Consider the following 20,249-nt stretch of genomic DNA (forward strand, 5'->3'; position numbering starts at 1 on the left):
AATATTTTGTTTTGCAATATTTTTGCCTTTTTTATTTGTTTCATTTCCATAACTGCTCCTTTCCTGCATGTAAAATCACTTGGTATGTATACTATAGCCTTGGTTGGCATTATTTAAATTAACACACCTTCTCACATCTTGCATGCAGTGATCTCACTAAAGATCTGACACATCCATCACATCAATCTGTAATTGTTTTTAATTACATTGATTTAAGATTGACAACATTAATATGAAGTAAAATTATCTTAAAAGAACACATCTTGGTAGCAACTTTGAAAGAATTTCTCTTACCTGAAGTCCATTTTCTGATGGTATAAAATGTCATGGACTGGAAATAATTGACATCAGTCAATGAAAAAAGGAAAAGATACCATCTGAGAATGTCAAAGTGGTGAAGCACAAGTACAACTTCTGTGTGTAAAAGTAGTATGTTGCCCATGGCGAACAAATTCTGTACTTCACATAAATGAAACGATAGCAAAATTATTTGTTAACAATTTGAACATGTTGCCTGTGATTTCACTAGAAAGCAATGGTTCTCATCACCTTGTAAATGTGGCCCATGTCAAATTTAGTAACACTAAACTAGTTGTGTGTGATGCACAGTTGCCACACAGTTATATTGCCTGATAACACATTGTTCATTTTCAAAGATCATCAGCATTCTTAACACCATTTAGAATAAACTCTCCAAGAAACCTGTCATTGTCACTCTTCCATAGTTTTCATCACACAGCATGTTTCACCAAAATCCTGGCATGTGTAACTTCTCTGATAAAGATTAAAATGTCATGTCTTCCTGTATGTGGATGTTCTGCTTCTTGTCTTTGACATTTCTTCATAATTTTTTAATCCTTTATCAATCATATATTTTGATGTCATAGCCCATTATATTAAAAATTATGAATTTAGGTTAGTAGAATTTCAGTAGATATTTGGGAAAATAAACATGCTTTCTAATACATACCTTTATTAAGTAACTGTAAAGTAAAATACGGAACAATTTAGCATTTGAATTGGCAGTTAGACTAGAAACTGCTTCCTAAAGTGTAAGTGTTCTTAGAGATAAAACAATCCGAAAAATTTTCTTAGGAAAAGAAAAAAAGTGCTTCAATACATCCTTCATGAATGTATTTTTCACATTGGAAGAATGACATGAAAAATAGCTCACTGTAATGTGTCAAGTTTTATCATGTGCCAAATCTTTAAGGACTTGTTTCACAGAATAACAATGGAAGTGTTTTTGTGTGATTTTGCCTTGGTAGGCAAGCATGTAGGCACAGATGTGACTGACAGTGTGAATGCTTTAGTGAAATCATGAATGCTTCTGGTATTTTTTGAGAGCACCTAAATTATTGACGACGAAAATTAGTCTAGGATAGAAAAACCCACATTTGTTTATCGTTTAATGCAAGCAAATTCAGGTGAGTTTAATACAAGAGAAACGGATTAATTTTTAAAAAATCTAAAATGGTAACTGAATTTAGACAAGAATTAAGTCTCTGGGTTTGGGTCACGACAGCTAGGTCATTTAAGCACATTCCAAAATCAGACTGTTAATGCAAATACCATTTAAAATAGAGCTTAATGAGGGGGAAAGATGTATAGAATACAAAGATCTTTCTCTCTACATTTTAATATCAAATTAGGTTTAAGGTAGTTAATGAAAAAAACTTGTCATGCTTTTTAACTTGCATAAGTGAATGGATGCAGCGCAATTGCCATATCAATTAAAGCACCTCATTTCTTAATTTAGAATATGGGGCAATGCGTGGATGGTCATAGGAACTAAAATGCAGTAGCTCTCTTTCATTGTACTGTTGGAAACTGAAGTTCTTGTTGCCAGTGCCTCATCTTATAATATGAGAGGAAATCTGATTTTCCTCACTTGTGTTGCCATGGCCATAGAGAATTGAGTAAGACCCAGTGTCTTGGCTGCCCAGAGCATTTAATTCAGTCATTTTCACAAGCACATTTAAACTAATGCTTAAAAATTTAAGTAAAATTGCTTATTTATTGTTTTACTGTTTTTCTACCTTCTGAAGAAATAATAGGTTGGTATTTTGAAGAAATATATGAAAGTCAAGTAGACGAGCTGGATACGTTTTAGAAATAGTATAGTTTTAAATAAATGGGAATTTATAATTTTTTGTTTTGGCACAAAGAACATCATACGTGCTGGTTTTCAACATATTCCACCATCCTGGGTTGTACAGTGAACAGGACAGGGGATTTACATGCTCTGATAGAAAGGGTGACAGTAGAATAAAGGGGAAGCAGCTACACAGCTTTAATTTCATCGAGAAGGTCTTCAGGGATACTATTTCATGATGGAGCTTAAATTTTTTTTCTGCAGTTTCTTTGTTCCATGAGAGAGAGCAATAGTTAAATAAGGTTATAACAAACATAAAAATACTACACTTTTTTGGACGTCCAGTCAGTTATTTGGCCGGTGTGCAAGGGTTTCTGCATCTGAGGAGTGTCAGTTAACTTTTCAGAAACTGTGTGTGCGTGGAATCACTTAGAAGCTAACATCATTTTTGTGCTTAGCTAAAGCCAAAATCCTTCAAATATGGTGAAAGTAAGAAGAAAAACCATACATTTGAATGTGAATAGGAATCTGCCTTTTAAATGTACAAGTATGTTTTGTAAAGGTGGGAAATAAATGTTTACATATAATCACACGTGTTGTTTCTAAACAAAATCTTTCCTCAGGAGAGAGAGCGAAGGTCGCCAGCATTTAATCTTCATATAACCACCTTCCCTGAAAACAATGGAAGTGCACTTCAGCTGTTCTGTCATCAGGAAGGAATAAAGGTATATGTAGAGCATTAGTAACAGTTGGATGACCAGGAAGTTTTTTGGAATGGCCAACCCAATATCCAAACAAATGATTTACCATCTTTCTGTGGGGAAGAAAATCTGAGAAAAATATAGTAAGAAAAGATATTTTTAACTGGGGGGAAAGGGTTTTATAAGAATTTAATCTGATAGTCTGTCAGGAGTTCATCAGTGAAAACAAAGGCTGATCAATCAAGATAATTTACATTTAGTCTAAGGTACTGCTGTAAAAACACTGAAGAGAAGAATGTGGATGTTGATGTAATTCACTGTCAGTCTTGCTTCAGTACTTTGTTCTTGATATTAAATGTTTTCATCTAAGGTCAAAATTATGACATTCACCTATTATTTTGTACCCAATTTAGTGAAGCATCTCTGCATTTTGTTTGTTGAATAAATATGCTTAAATTGTTTGCCTAGGCCAGGGCCTTGAAGTGTGAAGTGTCTGATCCAAAACTAATTCAAATAGGTGAGGCTCTATCTATCATTTTAGATCAAGCACACGATGAATGTTGGGATCTCACCTGGTTACTGTCTGCTGTGAGGAAGCAAGAATTACTCTTTTCTGGTCTTGCTTGAATAGGCTAGCTGTACAAATTGATTTACATGCTGGTTCACTTAAGACTGAATTCAGACGTGCTTTGTTAGTAATGTTGCACAACAGGCCAGGGTAACTTTTCTGTGAGTAACTAAAGTGGAATATCACTCTGTGTAGTACTCCATGGCACTTGCTAGTAACTTATGCTTCTATTTGTAATTTGGTTTACAAGTCCTCTTCTAGAGTGCTTGTTTCTATTAGTGCCTTAATAAGCACAGTAATATCTGTAGTGGAAGTAAACTGAAATTGTAGACTGCATATTGTTAGGAAGTTGAGTAGTCTAAAAGAAAAAAAAGTTAAAACCTGATTCTTGCCTACAGGTTTGGTTGGGTAGTTATTTCCCAGGCCACACCAAGAATCATCAGGTAGCATATTACCTTTTAAATAGAGCCTCCATGGGATGCCAGACCTGCTTATCTGTTATTCTAATTTGTATGTTGGCTGTAGCAGGTACAGTTTACCAGGATCTAGAATTCCTGTTTTTTTCATTGTCTTTTTTTTCAGTCTGCCTTTCAGTTCACTTACCTGGAAGCAGGAGCAGTCACCACATATGGGCATACTGAAATGGTTGAATTTTTTATCCATTTTCAGGGTCTTTCAAAATTGTTAGCCATCAATATCAAATTAGATTCTAGAATGATGCAAAATCTGATTTGGTTTCTAAATCTTCCTATATGCTTCATCATGAAAATTAATTAGAATGAGTATTTCTGGCTCAATAGGTGCAAGAACTTGCATGTCTTCCTGAATTTCATTCTTCACTAGTGTAACCGAAGTTTCCACTGAACATTGTCAATGCTGATCATAATCAATAGTTTTAACACTGATCCAAATACAAGCGTGTATTAAACTCCACACCATTCTAAAATTACTGATGTGCACTGTTTAGTAGCTAATGTAACATTTGGAGACACTGCTGAAGTATTTGGGGAGACAAAGAAGAGAGGGAGGAGACTTCTTAGGATAGACCAACTTGAACACAACACGTTATTCCTGTTTTAGAGCCAGGTTGGACTAATTTGTGGATTCTCTCCCACATCTGTGTCTGGTCTTCAGGAAAGATTTCATTTCTTATTAAGCCTCCCTCACTGGAGTCTGTTGGGTATAGAAGAATGCGCAAATATATTCTGGTGTAGTTGTATAGTTTGCAAGCATAGCTAATATAGCTTTTAAAAATTTTAACGACTGATAATCCTGACTATCAACATAATGAAGCTGCACAACACATAGATGTAAACCAGCATGTTACTTACTGTAAGTAATGAAACTAGTGAGCCAAAACAGCCCAGTGAAATGTTGGCATCTTCTAAGGAGTGATAAATATGAGTAGAAGTTGAGAGTGCCAGCATTTAACAAGGCTGTCTTGTGTTATACATGCATAATGAGCATTTTAGACTCACATTAACTGGTCTTTGCCCATGCTCTCAAGCCTTCCTACCTTCACACAGCACAGTTGCGTACAGGCTGTCAATGGGAATGATGCCCAGTCCATGTTAATGTGTGGATCATACTTTGGATAGTTCAGGAGAATGTGATTAGCACAGATTAAACAATACCATGAACCTTTCCAACAACTTTTTAAAGTACAAAATAGAGTTCTGGGGGCTAGGAATGTACCCTGGCACTGTGTAAAATACAGACCATGTGAATGTCTTCCTCTTTTTTTGTATCAGAGGAGTGTTTTTCTTGATTTCAGTCACTGGGCTTTAGAAAGGATAGTTTATCCACTGAGGACTGGCAGAGAAATGTGGCTTTTTACTCACAAACGTTATGAGCTGATAGTGTTTAGAGGGGTGTGTTCAGCCTATTGTGCATATTCCCTTCTGCCACTGTAATGCTGATTTGAAACTCCACACTTTTGTTTAACAAAGAAAATAAAAAACAAATCAGCCAACAAACCTTAGCAACTATTTTGTTCATGCTCTCTGTCCTTTTAACTTGTGTAGCTTGATGTGCTTGATGATCCACTCCAAACAGAAGAGTCCTTTAAGCCTGTTTATCGGTTTTGATCTCTCAAACTCTCTGCATTCATCAGCAGAATGATAAATGTGAATGGTACAGTAACATTCTCCCCTCATACACAGACATCCCGGTTGCTATAGAGATTAGGTTTTGTCTCCAAAAGTATCAATAAAACATTTGTAATTGTGATGTGAAACTAATGTTTCACGTATTTACATTTCAAGTCTTTTTGCATGCAGAAGTGGGTAAAGGGTACATAAAATGTAACATAACCTGTTCCTCACCTACTTTTTAAAAAATGTGTTGAACATCTTTTTCAGGATGTGAATATATCTGAACTTATGAAGAAGCTAGATATTCTTGGAGATAATGGGGTAACAAATTTTTAATTTCAAATATACCTCTTGTTTTATGGTTAATTTAAACCAGGCTTTTTTATTTTCCCACCAGAGAAAATAACATTCAAGAATATGCACAGGGTGATTTTTATATGCCTATATTTGTATGAACAGTATGAGTGGTTAGGTACTACCTTTACAAACTTAAAAGATAGTCTTTCAGTTAAACTGATGCTAGTGAAAATGTATTTTCCAAGATAGGATTTGATCTTCTCTGAATGGAATGGAAAAATGGGACTGTAGTGGGCAGAGGGAAAAGATATAAAACAGGCAAGGGGGAAAAAAATAAGGAAGACAAGGCCAGACCAAGTTATTCCTGAATTTTTCCTCTTGAGTAGTACCTGCTACTGTGAAGGATGCCTCTTCCAGGAGTGGATTTTCTGAGAGGAAGGCTAAGGATAACTGGTCCCTTTCTTGCCCTGTATGGCCAAATACAGTATAAAATCTTGATCATGCAGTTAGGGCACAAACATCCATGGAGCTGGGTCCAGTTTACAGGTAGCTTTAACAGTTTGAGGTCTTTATAATACTAGTTTTAAGCTCTAGATTTACTTTTTATGTTGAAAGTTTTGTGGATGTTTCTATGATACTTGCTGTTTATTTGCATTTTTGTCATTAATGGGAAATCTAGCTCTGAAGTGCATGAGAGCTTGCTGCAGGGCTGTAGTCCAGTGAACAGGCGTTTTTCTGCCTAGAAAAGAAAAAAAAATTTCAAAGTCACTGAGAGAAACCACTTAATTTGAATTGAATAATGAACTATTGCAAAAGTGCTGTGTGAGTGGTGTACCAAAATAACATGGAGACTAAGTACCCTTGGTTTAGATTTTAATACTTTCCATTATGAGATCCTGTCTGATCATGTTTAAGAAATCCTAAATGTTATAGCAGATTTATTCTTTAAAGTACAGTTAAAATTTATTGCTTGTGTTCAAGGATGGATCTCCCATCCAATTTAAAATGAATCTTTTTGTATTTTAGAATTTGAGAAATGAAGAACAAGTTGCAATAATCCAAGCTGGGACTGTGCTTTCCCTCTGTGAAAAGGTAGAACTCAAAAAAGAATTTTCTCTGCCTAAATCATGTTTTCTAAGATATCACATATCATTGCAGGGAAGCATGGCTTTTCTGTTCAGGTCATCTGAATTGGAGCATGTATTCATCCTTATATGACTGTTGGGGTTGTGACATCTTGAGATAAAATCAAACTTGCAAAATAAACCCAATTTAAAAATAAAAATATGTTTTGGAGAGATACCCTTAGAATAAAGTATTAAAAAGCCACTTAACATAAGAGACTTCATTTTTAGAAGTGCCAGAGTGCCCAGCTCTCTGGGAACAGGGTTCTGTGAAGTCCTCTGTAAGAATTATAGAATCATTTAGGTTGGAAAAGACCCATAAGATCATTGAGTCCAACTGCAAACCTAACACTACCAAGTCCACTGCTAAACCACGTCCTGAAGCATCACATTCACAGGTCTTTTAAATACCCTTTCAGTCAAATTTTTTTTCTAATATCCAATCTAAACTTCCCCTGGTGCAGCCTGAGACAATTTCCTCTCGTTCTATCATTTGTTGCTTATGAAAAGAGACCAAAACCCAACTCTCTACAGCCTCCTTCCAGGTGCTTGTAGAGTGCAATAAGGTCTCCCCTCAGCTTCCTTTTCTCCAGGCTAAACAACTCCAGTTCTCTCAGCTGCTCCTTATAGGACTTGTACTCTAAACCCTTCACCAGCTCTGTTGCCCTTCTTTGGACACCCTCCAGCCCCTCCATGTCTTTCTTGTTGTGAGGGGCCCAAAGCAGTATTTGAGGTGTGGCCTCACCAGTGCCGAGTACAGGGGTCAGATCCCTCCCCTGTCCCTGCTGGCCACGCTATTGCTGACACAAGCCAGGATGCCATTGGCCTTCTTGGCCACGTGGTCATGCTGCTGGCTCACATTCAGCTGGCCGTTGACCAACACCCACAGGTCCTTTTCTGCCAGGACAACTTTCCAGTGACTCTTTGCCAAGCCTGTAGTGTTGCATGGGGTCATTGTGACCCAAGTGCAGGACCTGGCACTTGGCCTTGTTGAATCTCTTACACTTGGCCTCAGCCCATCTATCAAGACTGTTCAGATCCCTCTGTAAAGCCTTTCTGCCCTCAAGCAGAAACTCCTGCCCAACTTGGTGGGCAAGTTGCAAACTTGCCAAGGGTGCACTGATCCTCTCATCCAGATCATTGATAAAGATATTGAACAGAACTGGCCCCAATATTGAGCCATCGGGAGCATCACTTGTGACTGGCCACCAACTGGATTTAGGTCCATTCACCACAACTCTTTGGGCCCAATCATCCAGCCAGGCTTTTACCTATTAAAGAGTACCATGGTCCATTTTGGGCTCATTTCTGTACGAGACAAAAATCTGAGTGGTCTGTAGTCCTTTTCTCTGCCACTTAGTGGACATAGATAATGAAAAAGTAGTTTTACAGTATAGGTAATCAGCCAGGTCACTCAGTTCTGCATGACTAGTTCTCCAATTACTGTAGAGAGAATATAATCTGTATATGAATAAAGATGATGTTTAGAACTAAGACGCCTTTTTCTCTGATGAAGTTTTGTAGAGCCTTTTCATAAGTTTCTATTTCATCTTTCTTAGATGCTTTTTTGAAATTCAGAAGCAGAACTTTAAAATTTGATCATTTTGTAATAATTGCTTTAATTGGTACAACTTTGATAATTATTTATTTAGATATCTTAATGTAGATAATCTAAATCAGGTAATTTAATAATCACTGATTTAAGTGAGTAATTATTATAAGCAAAATAAAAGTGAGGAAAAGTGCTAAAATCCCTATGTTTTTCATTGTGTTAAAGCATTAAAAAGAGGAGGTAGTGATCATAGCCCTTTATATCCAATAAGGAAAGTAGAAGAACCCTAGTACACAAGGCTAAAATGGAGAGCAAAACTGACCAGAATTTAGGAACTGGATTGGGTTCTTATTGCTTAAGTAAATTAGTGCTTGTGCAAAAAGTGCCACTGGAATCAGGGAGCTTGTTTAATTTGTGTCAGAGTGGTGCAGAATAGAACATACACTTTGTAATCTATAAATTATTTCCATTAGCAACTGATCACAGCAATAAGGGATTGGAAGCTTTGTCAACTGACATAATTCCTTAAATGAGTAGAAACATGCAATTACAACAGACATTTATTTATTTATTGGTCTAAAGTTGGTCTATAATTTCATTTAACATATTCTTTTCTTCTTTTGAGAAAAATTCCTAGTTTTCCTTAACAGATTTTTTTTGGTGCTTTTATCAGATAATCTGGTTATTACAGAAATTGAACACTCCATCAGAAAGACAGAGATTTTAGTTTTATCTTGTATAGGTAAATAGACTGCATTTAAAGAATGAGATGAAAACAGTTCATGTTATCTATGGACTCTAACCATGTTATATCATTTTAATGATTTCCTCACAGTAATAAGTACAAGCTGACAGCAAATTGAATCAAGAAGGTACTCTGAGAAGCATGAAACCATTTCCTCTCTTTCATGGTGTACATTAGAGGTACAGGCTAATCAAGTGGCTCTGACTTTCTCAATAACAGAAGGCACTGTGTTCGAAGCTTACTAAGACAAAGAATAACAGAAAATAGTCTTATGCTGTCCTTAACAAAACAAACACAATATCACATTTCATAATATTGTGTTTTCCAGCACGGACAAAATCAGTCAAAATTTGCTAAGGAAGCCTGGATGATTGTTTTAAATATGTTCTATTGGGTGCATAGACTGAATTTAGATTGAAGGAAATTTAAAGCAACTCCACTGCCTTCTCCAGTGTAATGTAACTATCTCAGATATCCGTCTAAATAAGGACCAGACAACTTCCCATGTGCATTCTTACAGTTCATTAATTACAAGAAACTACCGTATATAATAATCTCATAATGGGACCTTTTGATAGAGAAATGGTACTACAGACATAGAAGTTGTGCTAGTTATATTCACATGTGGCACAATTCTAAAACCTTATTTTGAATGCTACAACTGATTACGACTCCTAAATACATACTTTATTCTTCTATGGCCCTTGGTTCCAGAAAAGCTTACAGGCATAGGAAGATCAAAATCAACATGTAGTTTTCAATATCATTCACACCTTAAAAAAAAATAGACCTCTAGTTTTTGTAGATAACCCTTCATTTGCAAATATTGAGGATAACTGTGAGAGATGCTGAGGACTTCCGATTTCTATTGATTTTAAGGGTTCAGAATGCTCCCTATCTTGCTGAATGCTTTTATCAGTGGTGAGGTTTTCCTTAGGAATGTCTTCTGTCTGTCACCTTCAAAATGAAGAAAACAAAAATGATGAAAATAGAATCATGGGGAAATACAGTGTTTCTGATCAATTTTTTTCATCTCTGTACAAAGCTAAACCTACTAGAGCAGATAAAGCAAGTTTCCATTTTTATCCACCAGTCTCTTAAATATCCACCATCTTAAATACTTCATCCAAAAGGGTGAAGTAATGAATTCATATTTTGTTTATTTGTAAACTTATTATCTAAATCTTTGAAAAAATATGATACATTATTAATTCCTTTGAGTCTGGGCCCAGGTGAATTCACCAGAACCCTAAATTAAAAAAGCTGATGTATAATGCTTATTAAAATAATTAAATAGAAGTAACCTAGTGTTAGTAAGTGTAGCATTTGAGGGAAGTGATAATTATCAGTGGCAGAGCTACAGTTGGTCTTAATGAGAGCTGGCACTAGGAAAAGAAGGATTAGTCTAAACTATACTCTGTAAGCTAGTCATTGATCCTTATTGTAGCCTAATAAAGAACTAAAACAATTCAAAACTGAGCATTCCCATCCATTCCAATAAACTTAAATGCTGAATATTAATATAATCCTGGTGACGGTTAGCAATTAAGCAAGAACCTTCTATCCATGCTATTACAATATGTAATTCTACCTTTGGAATGTAATGACCATTCTTCCTGATTGTTTTCTTTGTCACCAGAATGGTAAGGGATTCATGGTACCAACTGCATGAACTTCCATCTGTCTCTCTGTTTTACTATGCCCTCTGTATTACCAATGTTTTAGAAGTGAGCCTCTTCACATGAAGGGTGCAAAAAACTGTGTAAAATAAAGGATCGAGTTTGCCACCTTGTCTTTTGTTTAAATGGTCATCTGGAAAAATGCAGGACTGGTGCCCTGAAGTCATATGATGGTTTTGAAAATCAGGCCAACAAGCATTGAGTATATCAAGTTGGAAACAATCGGGTTGATTATGCATTCTTAACCCAAGTCTGTTTTGTATCTTGAACTTTAAGGGGAAAAAAAATTCATTTATTGCAGGAAAACAACCTCCATTTGTTAGTCTTTGGTATGTTTCTGTAGTCCTCCATTCTGCCTATGTTTTCACAACCTGTTTATTCATGGGTAACTTCAAAGCAAATAGATAGCAAGGGGGAAGCATATGCCTGGCTGTGTTGGCAACAAACTTGCAAAATGTTTGGTACAAAGTTTTCAAAGCCTCTGTTTTTTTCATTTTTTAAAACTTCTTTTCTCTTCACGCTGTTATGTTCATGTAGTGGTTAAAACAGATAGAGGGAACAGAAGCTGCATTGACACAGAAGATGTTAGATCTGGAGAATGAAAAGGTAAGGAACAATAACTAAAAATATAATTTATTTAGCTAAAACCAATCTCAAGCGGACATGTATAAACTTCACCACAGTTTGATTTGCTGCCTTTCTCTGTTTAACAGAGGGTGCTTCATTGTAAAACAGGCAGGAGTTTTCTAGAACAATTTATTGCTTGTATTCTTTGGGATGGGAGGGAACTGTCAAATCTATATAGAACAGAAGTAGCAAAATAGATTCAAATTGGGAGACAAAAGCATAACCTTACAGAGAATATTAGCCACAAAGTGTGAAATTGTCTTTGTGCTCTTTCTGTATATTAAGTTGTCTGATAACAGCATTGTCTTTTTAATCTTGGAGTCATGTTAGTAGAATTGTCAAGTATATTCCTTTGCTCACTGGTATTCAGCTTCTGGACAAGTTGTAAAGACCTCTTTCTCCAGATGACCTTTCTTGCCCCAAGGTCTTCATGCTTAAAGACAGAATCTTTTCTCAAAAGCACTTCTGTCCTGCATAACAAACCCAGTGCTGTACCGACCTTATTTTTCCGTATGTTGAACAAAGAGTTTTAGAATGAGTGTTTGGTTTTATTGGTTTACCATGCACGCTGTGCTTCTCATCTTCAGATGGTTTTACAAACACTGAATAATCCTTGCCCCACCTTTTCAAGGTAGATAAGTAATCAGCATTACATTAATCTTAAAGAACAGAAAACCGAGACAGGAAGGTTAAGTGATTTGCCCAGGGCCACTGAAGAAGTGTGTGTTTGGGCCACAATCAAAAAAAGAAGTGCTCAGACTGTCCTCTGTTGAGTGTAGCCTATCGTACTGGTTGTACTTTAACATAGATATGATCCTTTCCACATTTAATATTTCTTTATTTTTAACTCTTGTGGAAAAACTTTTGGAGAGGGAAAATGCCCACCAATAATAGATTCTTTTATAAAAGGAATTTGAAAACACTAGTTTCTTTGTAAATTGGCTTATTATCTTCCCACTTATTTTCTGTGGTGTTTTCAAGCCTTACTCTGGATAGTCTTATATCTATTTGTTTAGCATAGCAATCTGAGTGTCTGCATTTCCAATGACTGACTCAATTGTGAAATGAGTTTAGAAATAATATTCTAGCACAACACTTTCAGAAGGGCTGAACACTGGTTTAGTTGTCCTGGGAACCCATGTTAAGAGTTTGAGATCCTATTCTTGTTTTCTTCCCCCTTGCTTTTTGTAGCCAGCTTTTACAATAGCTTTTGAAGAAACAACATGATCGGGGCAACTGCATTGCTATTCTGGGATCTGTTAGTAGCTCTGACCCTCTCTGTAGTCTTGGGCAAGTCAGTCTACTTCTCTGGTGTCAGACACTTGTAAGCATTTTAGGACCAGGCCCATCCTTCACTATGCATTACACAGTGCGTGGTGGTATTGCATCTTGAACAACAGCCGTGTAGCTGTTGCTGTAATCCATGTAAGAAAATAATGACACCTGGGTAGTCAAAATGGCATTCAGTTGCATAAACATGGTGTCTGATGCCATATTACACTTTTCTAGAGATGTCCACAAGGGGTTAAATATGTCCTACAGGACCTGTTGGAGACCCCTACCCTTCTGGACCAGCATCTGAAGTAGCATACTCTAAAATGGCTATAATAGCAATAGATGCCCATCTGTGTATATCTGAATTCCAACCCCAAGATCAAAGCCTAACTTAAACTTTTGTTATACTTTCAATATTAATTCATAGGTAATTAAAAGAACTCCAAGTTTACAGAAAAAAAAAAATATAGTTCTTCTACAGAGAACAAATAGCAACTTACTCCTCTGAATTCTCTAATATTGGTCTTGTATGTTGCTGCTGTCACCAACTATGAGTTGTTCTTAACAAGTGGGAGGTTATCTGTAGTTATTTTATGCTGAGCCCCTCAAGCATTAATTTGCTGATCAGAATGAATTTGTTTAAAACCAGATGTTTGGAGTGAGAATTCATCATCTGGTGCATGCTCAGGTAAATTCTATGCCAGTGTTACACTGACAGCTGGCAGAAAAACTGTCAGAATTCCACATAATATGTCTGAAGGTAAGATTTGGCCAAATAAGTGACTTCACAGCAACCCCATATCCAATAAAACTAACCAGACTGGCAACATTTGATTTTTTTACACTTCTAATAAAAGCTACAACTTATCATCTTAAGAACCGAATGTATTTAATTTGGCATTTATTCTATATGTTGAGGAAATGAAAGAGTTTGATGAATAGAAAAAAGAATGATGGAAAATATTAAATTCAGTCAAAGGGCTTCTCTGATTTTTGGTCTACTACTAATTTTATTGAGCATGAAAACCTGCCTTGAAAGAAAAGCTAATAAAATTAAGTAACTATTTTATGTTCTACTTCCTATCATCCCAAACATCTAAAGGCATGTTTTGCAAGAGCACTGTCACCAGTCAGTTATCACTTGACTATTCAGACAAGCATTTAAATGTCTGTAACTTTCTTGCAGCATCATGCTTTTGGATACTGAGTTCCACTGAGATCCCGTTTTTATACATTTATTTTTCTGTGTGTGTTTTATAAAAATATATATAAAAAACTGTGAAAGTTGGTGATTTTTATTTTTAAAAACAAAAGCAAAAAATCCCTGTAAGTCCTAGGTATCTTGAAAAATTCTTCATCTCTTCAGCTAGCCACTTAACCTCTCTGGGCATCACTTTACCCATTTCAAATTGGCTTCCTGCCTTTACAAGTTGAGAACTGAATTTTTATTTCTGCTTTAGTACTGCATCAGGGAATGTGACAGCAGAACACAGCTGCAGCCCTTCATGTTCTGGTTTCCTCCCTAAAACAGACCAGACAATACAGATTGGGGTTTGCCCCATGATTTCCTTAAGGGTACACCCTGGATATTTTCAGAAAAGCCATAAAGTGCCCTCACTTGTGTTTCTCTTTTCCCTTCCTTGGCTTGCCCTGTGCAAGTTATGGTTGTTGGACCACATGGATGCACATTCCTATTCACCTTTCAGGCGGTGTGTGCACTTCTGTCAGGTCAAGGCAGGTTTATACACTGGTGTAGAGGTCTATGCTTTCTAGGTACCACTTGTTAATATGATACACATATTTTAAATGCTAATATGGTAAATTTGAAATTCCAAATATCCTTAGGATGAATGTGGTCATTTGCTATAGATTTGCTTTCATGTGGAAAGCTCACATAAAAATGATGGCATTTATGATTCTTCATTGAATTAGGATAAAGAACAAACACTCCCTTGTTTTTATTATTGCTCAGGACCTGTTCAGTAAACAGAAGGGTTATTTAGAGGAAGAACTCGACTACAGGAAACAAGCTCTGGACCAGGCATACATGGTAGGAAAAGAACAGTCATTAAATTTTCATGTTTGAACAGATTTGATAAAATACAGGTTGTGTTTTGTTTTTTTTTTTTTAATTATAAACAGGGTTCTTTTTTAATGGATTTATTTTTCTGTCAGACTAGGAAATAAACTATTACTTAAATAGAGACTTAGGAAATGGATTTATAGAAGTGTAATGTTTTTTCATTGCATTTTTTACTCTAAAATATGTGAACATCTTGTTAGTACACCTGTAATGGGAAGAGCTGGTTTATGTGTGCACAAAACCATGGCTGGTAAAATACACCAGAAATTACTTGAGAACATTTCCTGTATTGCTTTTCCCTAAGCATTTGTAAATATTGCTGCTGCTAACTTCTAAGTCGGGAATACCTGTTCCTCCTACGCGATTCCTTCCTGTGCGGTCCTATCTAACCTTACCTTTTGTAGTTCTCAAAAGGGACACTGCAAACTTGCCTTCTCTCAGGCTAAGCAACAATTAGGGATTATCTAGGAATTAGTAAAACTGCACACCCAAGTTTGTTCATAGTGAGACTTCAGGGAATCAAAATATAATGGCCTGAAGAATTATTTATGCATTGTAAATATTTCTTATGGAGAAAATATTTTCAGAAAAGAAGCAAGGTCTTGTGCTCGGAGCAGATAACAGAGATAAAAGCAAGCAGGCTCTATAGCTAGCATTGTGACCTTGGGCAAGCCATTTAACCTCTCTGTGCAGCTGTTTATGCATCACTAATATGGATAGAATTACCTACCTCACAAAGGTGTTATGAGGGCTAAAGGGATGTTGTCAGATGCTCTTGATCCAAATATTGTCAGTCTGGATAATGGTTTTTAATAGGATCATACTAACCTCACTAATCAGGGAAAAACTCTTTGGTCTTGGGAATAGTTTTCCGTATGAATGTAAAGTTCTCCTGTGCTCTCTGCTTCACAAAGTACTGCAGTTTTGGTTAATCCATGAGAATCTGGTTAGGAATCTGGCAAATGGCAAGAGACAGATGGGGGATTAGTGTATACAAGGGTTCCTCTCTTCATTGTTTATGGCAACTCGGAACTAAGCCAGTGATGGAGACTGAGCAATGGATGGCAGGACATTAGGGCCAGAGAGGGAGACAGTAAGATTTCTGTTGTTCACAGTTCTCCCTGTGGGCTTTTTATTTTATAGGATGGTTTAACAATTCAGTTGCAGTTGAAGGGAATCTGTTAGCTGACATTAATTTTGTAACATTCAGTGTCAGAGGTTGGGGGTTTGTATGTATTGAGCACAGACCTGTCATCTGAATCTTTTTTAAATAGAAGAAATCAATCACTTACTAGAATGGGAGGCATTGCCTGGGTGTAAATCAGTGCTAGAAGGCTATGTGCCCTCTGTGTGGAATGCTCCTCACTGCTCACAACTGCTGCTTTCTGTCTACCTGTCTGTGTCCGTCCTTCCCTCCTGCCTAAGGCTTCGCTTGCTAGCCTTCTCCTCTAGCTGTTGGTGAGTCGTTTGCTTGCTGGATTCAAATGGCAGCCTGTCTGTATGTGATTTGGGTTGCATTAGAAAATCCAGGAGCTGGAAGCTACGCTGTATAATGCCCTGCAGCAGGATCCAGGAAGGCGGGCAAGTGAGTCGCTGACTGAAGCCCAGAGGGAGGATTTGCGAGCTGCAGTGGACAAGGTGCGGCGGCAGATCCTGAGGCAGAGCCGTGAGTTTGACAGCCAGATCTTACATGAGCGAATGGAGCTGCTGCAGCAGGCACAGCAGGTAAACCTGGTTCTCTCTCCTCCCCCTTGTTAGTGTTGCCTCTGTGGTTGCTGCCACTGCCCGTACAACAGCATCACTTCACCCTCACCTCGTTGAGTTACACTTAGTCTACTCTTTGTGTTGCTCCCATGTCAAGGAGACAAGCAGTGTTAGGACCTGGTTGTGTTGGGCATGGTGCACACACAAAACTAGTCACTGTCTCACTGCAGGGTCCTGTTGCACAATCTGTTTCATGTGTGTACAGCCACACAGTCTTTCACAGGACTGACTCTGTGGGGAGCTTGTTGCAAGTTTAATGCCTAAATTAGAAAAAGGTGGAATGAAAGTTGCAAGAGTATGGCATTCATATAAAAGAGGGAAGGCAAAAGCAGTAATTACAGGAGTCATTTGTTTCTCCCTTTTATTTCTTTAAATTTTTTTATTTATTTTTTTAAAAGAGGAAATCATAGGAAGTCTTTTAAGAGGCCATTTGCAAACCTTCATGCCTTTAAAGTAGTTCAGAAAAGCCTTGTTTAAGTCACTTCCTTAAGGACAAATACAACTTGAATTGGACAAGTTCCTGGCAGAACTTGTGGTAATAATTTACTGAAGAATCATTTGGTAGGATTACTAGTTTTTCTGGAAAAAATGTCCAGAGAAAAGATAGCTGCATGTCTCAGGGTGTTAATTATTCCAGCAGGAATAATCATTCCTAAGATTTTGTTTCTTCTTTATAGTAACCTCTGGAAGATGCAGCCAGATGTCTTAGATCTTGAGGACTGCCCTCTACTTGCTCTTGCTACTTTCAGTGCAAACCTGGAATCACATACTGTAAATGCCAAACTATACTATGCAGATGTGTTCAGGATGTTATCTCAGATGCTGGTTCTGGGGCAAGAACTGTGTTTAGTTTAGTTCAAGCCTCTTTCTATTCAGGTTGGCTTTGTAGGTGAATATAGACTACAACTGATGTAATGTAGTGACCTCGCACTGTTGTGTTCATCTCCTGTCATCCTGCAGTGATGAGAGGTGCTTATGGTGCCAGTGTTAGAAGTGAGCTCTGACTTCCAAGAAGTCTCTTTTCTCTTACTCCTTCACTGTGTTTCCTGGGTTTGGAACATGTAACATTGAGGTCAGGAGATGAATTTTTTTAATGGGTGTCAGATCAGCAATGGTGTACAGAAAGCTGGATAAGGTAAGCATCAGCTGGTGCTGTGTCAGAAAGAATAGAGTAAATATATGACATTTGGTAAATAAGGATGGAGTCAGAAGGTACTAGCTTAAAATTATTGGTGTGGTTGAAAATTTGTGAGTGGTGTCTTGGGTTTTTTTTGCCAGCCTTTCAGACAGTTGAGTTTCCTAGCCAGATATCAGGGGTTTAACCTGGACTATGTTTCATTTAGTCCCATGGACTGCTCACCATCAGTCAGAGCACTTTAGGTGTACTTCTGGAGCACATCTTCAGTTAAGTCCAGTTCATGTATTCACAGATTGTCCACAACATAAAATTAAACACTGAGTGTGGAAGAAAACTTCGCTCCTGCTCTGAACAAAAATGCGAGCATAAACATAAAATCATTAACCATGGGTATTTAAGTACCTGTCTCTAGATCCATTTTATACTGTGTCATTGGAGTTTTGTGTTGTGCCCACCTCATTAGACATGCTAATGTTAACAGCCCTGCAGGACACTTTAAACTGAATTCTACTGCTTAATAAGGAACTAAGTATTTTAGTCACCTATTTTTAATCCCTCTTATTAGACAGGAAAAGCAAAGGCAAAGATGGTAGTTAAATTGCCTGAGGTGTGGGAGATTAACAGATTGCATTTGAAATCTTTGCTGTTTCTTCTTCTCAGTTGTTTTCTTCTTGAAGGTTGTATTTGAGGGTCCTTATGGGACCAGTGATCAACACCGATAACATAGTTGTACGCAAATGTCCACAGCTTAAAAACAAACAAGCCTCTGAATCACAGGGCTAATTCTCATAAAATTACATTCATCTACACTACCAGATGACAGCAGATGAAATGCTACAAAATTTAGATTGTACCTGTGTTGGCAGAATCCTAAGGTATGGATGAAGCTGCTCTAAGTGTAGTACATCCCTAGGTTCTACATTACATTTTCTTTTGCTGACATTGTGGCATTGGCAAACACTTTATTCTGGCAAAACAGTAGTCTAGACCTGGTCATATTTGTACAGTCTGCAGTGTCCTTACAATATGCACCACCCTTCTTACTCTGCTGACGTGGAGGTTACAGAGAATGGTACAACATCATGATGGACCTGCGAGACCTAGTACAGAATGCCCTGGTTGCAAACACTTTCAAACTTTCCCTGAAATGGAAACCATGTATTAAAGACTCAAAATTCTCTGAAACTCTGGAAGTTTGATCACTTCCAGAAGGCCTGCTTCCATTACCTTCTGGTCTGCCTGATACAAGGGCTTCAAAAGAACAACTCTGCTTATCCTGGCGAGCTGGCTACAGCCTTCTCTGAGCCAGAGTTTGTGTGTCAGACATACGGAGTAACAGTCCAAGAAGATATGAGGATGTAGAAGTGGAGTTCTCTCCTTTTGCATGTAAACGATCCTTGACCATACTGCAGGATGCAGAAGTGCCAAGGCATGTGATGAACACTGCGGGTAGGTCTGCACGGTTTCATTATAGGAGAACTGCTTCATGCAGAGACTTTGGGGAGTTAGCTCATGAGATGCTGGTTTTACAGAGCAGGTAAAAGTTCTTGCTTGGGAATGTACTATCAGAAAAGAACAGGGACGTGCATAAAGAATGGGTAAACGTCCAAATGTGAGCCTCTGCTGCTTTATGTGTGCTTCTTTGTCCAGATATAAACCCTTAGTTCTTAGCCAATGTCTATTCACTTTGTTCCAGTGAAATAAATGTATTTTAGGATGTTATGCCCTGTCTTACACCGGTAGGCCTGTTCATCTTGGTCAAGTATAGCCCCACATTATTATTGTTTATTAGCATATCAGTGGAACCATTTGTGTATACCTGTTGTATAAAGAAACCAGGCCTCTGTGGAGCCAAATTAGACAGACTGTGTGACTGGATCTGCTTGCTAAGGCATACAGTGCTTTTATCAAACCCAGAGTGCAACATGCAGATCCGGGGGACAGGTCCTCAGCTGAAGCATGTTCACAATACTCCCTTTAAGTCAGAGAAGGTGCTTTGATTTACACCATCCTCTCTATTTGGAGAAGGCAAAATATGTTAATTAAAAATCTGTCATGAACAGCTTGTGATATTTGCTTCGAGCCATAGGGCATGTGCAGTTCAATTGCTGTTCCTGCATATATTGCCATCAAAAATGTCTCATTGTGCTACACCGTTATAAGCTTTTGTAAAACGGTGTCTGGTTTATTTTTAGCACAACTTAATTTAAAAGTAACATTTGCGCTCTAGTCAGTGAAGTGACGTGACTTTTGTGCATTTTGGAAGATCACTACTGCCCAGTTCTGTTAAGAAGGATAATTTTACATATATATGTGTATATATATATATATATATATACACTAAGCCATTTCTAGAGAGAAAAAGGTGTTGGTGTAGCTATGAAAACATCTCTGAAAAAGAATATTTCAAATGGAACAATACAATGTGTTTTTGAGTTACTGATATCTACTTCTCAATTAAGCAAAGTCAACCCCCCACCAAGAAAAAACTGCCCCCCCCCCAAAAAA

At 37.4% G+C, this 20,249-nt stretch overlaps 1 protein-coding gene and 1 long non-coding RNA gene across 4 annotated transcripts in view; one reads left to right on the plus strand and one right to left on the minus strand.

The window, feature by feature from the left end:
* Positions 1-20,249, plus strand: part of JAKMIP1 (janus kinase and microtubule interacting protein 1) — a 146,676-nt gene that overhangs the window by 110,668 nt on the left and 15,759 nt on the right. The window contains exons 16-21 of the mRNA XM_026846680.1: positions 2,719-2,820; positions 5,725-5,778; positions 6,781-6,846; positions 11,392-11,460; positions 14,729-14,806; positions 16,361-16,564. Coding sequence (XP_026702481.1) covers positions 2,719-2,820; positions 5,725-5,778; positions 6,781-6,846; positions 11,392-11,460; positions 14,729-14,806; positions 16,361-16,564 — 573 coding nt within the window. The remainder of the gene's footprint in view (positions 1-2,718; positions 2,821-5,724; positions 5,779-6,780; positions 6,847-11,391; positions 11,461-14,728; positions 14,807-16,360; positions 16,565-20,249) is intronic.
* Positions 1-20,249, minus strand: part of LOC113479051 — a 29,153-nt gene that overhangs the window by 4,469 nt on the left and 4,435 nt on the right. Inside the window, exons 3-5 of one of the 3 annotated variants that reach the window (XR_003398198.1) lie at positions 15,570-15,794; positions 10,767-10,933; positions 9,798-10,132 (exon numbers count right to left, since the gene is read on the minus strand). This is a non-coding gene — a long non-coding RNA (uncharacterized LOC113479051). Of the gene's footprint in view, positions 1-4,257; positions 6,494-9,797; positions 10,133-10,766; positions 10,934-15,569; positions 15,795-20,249 lie in introns of those variants that run through there. The other 2 variants (XR_003398197.1, XR_003398196.1) reach the window with 2 other exon arrangements.

Source organism: Athene cunicularia (assembly GCF_003259725.1).
Source record: "Athene cunicularia isolate RWA chromosome 4 unlocalized genomic scaffold, athCun1 chr4_part1, whole genome shotgun sequence".
In the NCBI taxonomy this organism is placed as follows: Eukaryota; Metazoa; Chordata; class Aves; order Strigiformes; family Strigidae; genus Athene; species Athene cunicularia.